We start from the raw sequence: 6000 nt of genomic DNA, 5'->3' as shown, positions 1-6000 counted from the left end.
AGATCTTTTCTTTTTTTTCTCCCGAACAACCTAATGAACAAAGGCATAATATAAGTATGCATCCCTTCCTGATATTTATTCCCTTTCATCCATTTCAACAAGGTCTAACAAAATAACCCTTTATATTTGCTCGAAATCTGGAAAAAAGGTTGAACAGGCTCTTGTTGTTTTTGGCTGAAGACATCATTAGCTGCTAGATGCCTTTTTCCTGCTAAAGGAAAGAGTTTCCCAAACGGATCAAGGTAGAAGGTTTATCCAAGATTAAAAGCCTAAAGCTTGAAAACATAGCTTTGTGTTGTCCACAGGCAAAGTTCTGAAAGACCCAAAAAAGGCAGAGCTGCTTAGGACTTGTAAAAAAAACGCTTCAAGTTTCCTATGAAATCACTGTAGAGAGACCAGAATTATTTAAAAATGATTATTTATTAAACATATTTCTTTACAAAGTACAATCAATGGTTTGCATTAAATTTTGGGTTTGGTATTTGCCTGTATGTACAAAAAAGCTTATAACAGAAAATGTGTCTTGATTTTACACATGGGACACAATACTGAGTTACCTTCATATTTTGATTTCTACCAACATAAGCAGTTGACAATAACTTTCAGTTTATCTGCTGTTTTTTTTTTTTTTAAACTGAAGATGAAGCAACAACGTTTCTGCAGAGTGTCAGTATTTATCAATGTACTCAATTATGACAAAGTAGAAATGAATAATCCTTTGGGAAGTCTTCCACCGAGCATGAGTGGAACATGACATTTTTTGGCAGGTTACTGGACTATCCTTATGATCCTAAAAGTCATTTTTTGCAGTTATAAGATAAGAAGAATTGAGGAGCTAGGTAAGTTTAATAATACCCTATTAGCAGCAGTTGATAGTAAATGCAACATAAGGTTTGTTTTGTCTGTCATACAAGGAGGTGTCCAGGCAGACACTATTGTATCGTTCTCTACTTGAACAAAGTATCTGCATGTATTGTATGTCTTTGGAAAAACAAAACAAAAATAAAGAGACAAAAAGCCATTTATTGTCATGAGTGACTATTGCCATCAGCTAATATGAATGCATTGCTAAAATTAGTGAAGACAGGAAAATGCTGTAAGGTAAATATATACAGAGTTAAAATACATTTCTTATCCACTAGATAGTGATTTTGTGGCACTGTGGTTTTCAGAATATAACATCTGTTGAGAGCAATGTAATTTTCAGTGCAAGCTAAAGCAAAAATACCTGCCCGCTGTCATAAACATGACAAACAAATCTGGAATGTTCAAAGTAAGTTCATCTTCCACTTCTCCACTCTTGAGGCACCTTTAAGACATGGCACTTACTGTAAACCATCTAAAAATCAAGAAAAGCAGACACAATAAGCCTGAATTTTCCATAACAACTTTAAAAATCACTGCCAGAGTCACTTGCATACGTAAACGATGCCTGTGTAAGGCTTGCCAGCAAAGCATCTTTCCTGAGAACGGAGCTGGGACACTCTCTGTGTATCATAAGTGTGCGTGCTCAGAGCTGTGGTCACTGTCGTGGCTGTCGTCGTTCGCTAGTGAGTCCCCCGTGTGCTGGAGACCAGCTGCGCCGATGCCAGAGAGCTCGGAGGGGAGCAGCGTGCCCTTTTTCACATTCACCAGTTCCTTCTCCCGGGCGGCTGCCCCTTGCTGGCCCCCTTTTACCCGCTTCCACTTCATCCGTCTGTTCTGGAACCAAACTTTTACCTTAGTGGAAAAAAGAAAAAACAAGAAAATAAAGATGAGGGGTCACTGAAGGTAATAAAGATCTTTCTAGCTGTAGCACGGCACCTGAGATTTTTTTCTTCTTTTTAACGTGCAACACACTGCCTTTCTGGCTGTATGGTAAAAAGCTTTGCAAGCCTTCCCCGAGGAGCAGGCGATCCAGCGTTGGATAGGACGAGAACACTGGGGATGTGGGGATAACGACTGCGAAGGAGGGAACGGGGTTACGGCAAGAAGGCAGCAGGGCGCTCTGCAGCAGTTCGCTCCACAGGGAGAACTCAGAGCCCTTTAGAAAACAGCCGACAGCCCACATACCCTTGAAAAATGTATTCCTGTCATTTCAGGGGCAGAGAAACAGAGGCAAAATGGTACCACCAAGGGGCAGCGCAGAAGAACCTCATGTAAGAGAGAGCCCATTCTGCTGGCAGGGAGCCGTACTGCTGCCCCTCTGCTTATAGGGTTATTAATTACCCTTCAAAAGAGGGTAGTTACTTCGGAAAGGAACTTGTACTGAAATGTTTGCATTGCTTTCTGCCTTTGTTTCCGTAAACTGGTGGCAAGTTTCAGGTGGAGCATTTTAAAAGCTCTTTTTTTTGTTTGTTTTCTCCTTCTTTTTTTGATTTCTGAAGTATCTGAAAAAGCATTTCTTGCTGTCAAAACTTACAACTTCCCTGTCTATTTCACAAACGTATTCAAATGATTCTAGTTGACTGATCCTCAGTTCAACTACAGTTAGCCATAGACCCTGGTCAAATTTTTCAGACAAACAAATACCCCCAAAGCAAGAGGTCAAGACATCTATAAATTTTAGTGAAAATCAGCAAATAATTTCAGATGAGAATGGAAAAGAAATTCATAGCATGAAAGATTAAAAACGTATCTGTATTTAAGTCACATTAAACCCCAAGATTTTACTCCAGATGAAACTAATTTCCCCTCCTCCTCTTCTCTGTATAGAAATATAGGGGGGGGGGAGAGTAAACCTAAATTATTTGCACAGTTCTAAAGTACCAGCACTGCAAACCACAAGGACTTTTTTTTCAATAGCCAAAAGAAAAGAAAAAAAAACCACATTCGTAGCATCTGTCAAATATATTAGACCAGATTAAAGGCTGATTTCAAATCAACTTAAAATATTGTCACTGAAAACAGTATGAATAGAAGATTGTTGGGTTTGATCCATTTAGAGTTAACATTGCAAAAAAAAAATCTGGTGCGTGTGTGTCTGTGCAGCTCTTCACATGAAGGTTCCACAGAAAAATAAACAATGTCTGCAACTTTTCACTTGGAAAGAAAGCGAGAAAGCTTGCAACGTCGGTGTATCCTCTGCTGCGTTTAGCAGAATGTGTTTCAGAGTTTTAAAAGAAACAGCAAGGAACAGGCACAGCAGGACATATTGTACAACATGAGTAATAGAGCCACAAAAATGCTGTTTTGCTGAATCTGTCTTATACATCCAGGAAGCATTGCAGTGTTTAACCTTTACTATCGCTTTGAATTTTACATTAAAATTTTACTACAATTGAACTGATAGTTAACGTCACTATCTGTATGCACGTATGCGAGAAGGAAGAGAGGTATATTTATTTTTTTATACTCTGTATTCCTGTTAAAGCCAGTGTGAGCTGTTAAAGCCAATCACTTGGGAACAGAGCAAAATGATTCCAGGTTAGTTAGGAGCCTCAAAGCACAGCACATCCTTTCTTTTAGTCAACACATCAGAGGCAAAGAATCTGGCTTGTAAAGTGAAATGAGTGTAAAGGGGAAGGTATTTATTACTGGCTGCTGCGATGTTGGGAATTATCATAACTGGGTCACGTATCAGAGGTGACCACGGAAACAGTGTCTTCAAAAGGGTACACCATTGGCAGCTTTCGGGGGGGCAAGTTAAGATGTCTTTTCGTTTATTTTGGGGTGGGGTTTTTTTTAAGACAATGAAGTTTCTCTTGTAAAAGACACAACCAGACAGTACAATAGATGCAACTGCAGTCATAATCTAAAAATAGACTTTGGATTCAACCCAGTATCGCAGAATATTATCACTCTTATTCTGAAATAAGGGACCAGAGAATTTTACTCACTAAGGAGAAATGATAGGCTTGGAGTGATGTTTAAAAGATCTAAGCAATTCTCCAGATATCTTTACATTCTTGAAAATTCACAGAATAAGTCACAGCATTGAAGGCCTAAACCAATATAATAATGTATACAAAAAGTTGTTTCAAGAAAAATAGCATTGATGCGTTTGAAGGAAAAAAATGTCAATGCACAACCTGGATTCAACCCACTTTAACTTACTGGAACAGGAGAAATCCAGGCAAATCACCTTCCAGATGCATCCATTTCATTTTTGGATACTTGAGGAACTGAAGCAAAAACTCCCACAGTCACCGTCAGAAGCTGCTCTGGCTGGGACAGACGGGAGCAGGATGCTTGCTGCCCACCTCCTGATGCAGGTGCTTGTTTCTGTTCTCTCACAGACAGAGCTAAACTCTCACATCTGCTCCCTTGACTTTTTTGACTCCAATTTAATAAATTATTCTTTTTGTGTTTTCCATTTTTTTCTAACAACATTTTGTGGCTGCCACTTTTTATAACGCAGGCCACTTCACAAACCCACGGTTGAGAGCAGTGTCGCTCCTTGAGCGTTAAACCCAGGAGAACCGAGCGGTACCAGCTTCCAGGTAATGAGTAGCTGAGGACAGGCTGGGGAGCACCTCTTCATTCAGATCATCTGCCCTCAAACTAGCTCATCCCACCGTGCCCAGGGATGAGTCTAGGTCCACGTCTGCATAATAATTGATCTAAATAATTAAAGGACAATGATTTCCCTTTTCAAGAAGAACTGCAAGATACACTTGTAATTCTCAGAGGATCCAACGTGCAACGCTATGTCTGCATGTGACCCACTGTCTGGGAAACGTGGCATTAAAGGGCTAAAAGGACTCCAGCTGCCTCTGCATGCACTGTCTTGGGTGTAGGGAAAAGAGAGTAACCCTGGCACTCCCATAGGAAAATACACACTACTGACTGGCAGAGAGCCTGTCAGGTTTCCCGTAAAGAGAAAATCGTAACAATTTTTACAAAAGGTAAAAAAAAAAAAGCTTTAGGGTTTTTTATTAATGACTTCAGATAATCTGCATCTGATTTACTTAGAGAATATCAAAAAAGAATTTTTTTTAAAAAAAATCTATTTATCTGGTATGTCAGACATTATTTTCAAAAGCTAGAAATCAATTATAGTAAAGTTTATCATTGAAAATTTTATGCATTTATTTTGATGTAATTTGGTGCATTAATCTAGAGAGGGACTATAATATAAGGGAATATGTTAGGTATTTTTTATATATATTTATTTATGTCCTCCATTATAAAGTCCTGAAAAACACTTTTGACCTGATCCAAAGTACACTAATGTCAGTGTGAGTTTTTCCATCGAGTTCAATGGACTCTAGATGAAGTCTTTAAAGCTCATGTGCTAATAATATGAGACAGGTCCTTCACTTGTTATTTCCTCTAGAGATCAAATTCAGATACTGGAATTCTGAACTTCCTTTGGAGCTGAAGAGTCAATTATGGAGGGTATAGTTGTTACTGATATGTGATCCAGCTATATTTTAGTAATGGGAAGGAAGTGAGGCAAACTTTGTGTGAAACACTTTAGAGTGTCGGTTTATCTGGATTCATGGAAAACTCTGCTTTTCAAACACACCACTCATATGAAACTTAGAGGTGTTGCACAAAACACGCATCAGAACAAAACACCCTGAGAAACAAAAAGGAGAAGAGAGAACAAAAGAAAGCAAGAAAGAGAGAGAAAGAGCAAGAGTGAGAGAAAGGAGAGAATGACTGAAAGAAAAATAAAGAAAAATTAAAATAAAAATAAAGGAGAGAGAAAAAGCCCCTACTGAGGTGAACTTGAAAAAAAAAAAAACTCTTGAACTATTTTCCAGGGAAAGAACTACCTTTTACCATTTACAACATTTGCAAAAATTATAGCCTTTTAAAGTAAAGATCTACTATGACAAACTTGATACCATAGATTTTTATGAACCTTTTTTAATGTTGTTTTTCAAGTCTAAGTTAGCTCAGGCAAGAGTTGAGAGTGCTCACCACCTCCCAGAATCAGGTCCTGATTGCCTATTATTTATTAAAATGCACTTCCCCTTCTCCACCCTCTGACTAGCACAACTTTAATGTATAGAGCAAGCATATGTATGTACAGAAAACAAAGGAAGTGGAGGGAAATGAACTATATTAAAG

The 6000-nt window shown here is 38.4% G+C and overlaps 1 protein-coding gene across 1 annotated transcript in view; it reads right to left on the bottom strand.

Moving 5' to 3' along the window:
• Positions 1–407: 407 nt before the first annotated feature.
• Positions 408–6000, bottom strand: part of MEOX2 (mesenchyme homeobox 2) — a 52518-nt gene continuing 46925 nt past the window's right edge. The window contains exon 3 of the mRNA XM_074150454.1: positions 408–1719. Coding sequence (XP_074006555.1) covers positions 1495–1719 — 225 coding nt within the window. The 3' untranslated portion in view covers positions 408–1494. The remainder of the gene's footprint in view (positions 1720–6000) is intronic.

Source organism: Numenius arquata, chromosome 7 (genome assembly GCF_964106895.1).
Source record: "Numenius arquata chromosome 7, bNumArq3.hap1.1, whole genome shotgun sequence".
Classification (NCBI taxonomy): domain Eukaryota; kingdom Metazoa; phylum Chordata; class Aves; order Charadriiformes; family Scolopacidae; genus Numenius; species Numenius arquata.
The sequence above is the reverse complement of the archived record's forward strand: the minus strand, read 5'-3'. Positions and strand labels throughout refer to the sequence as shown.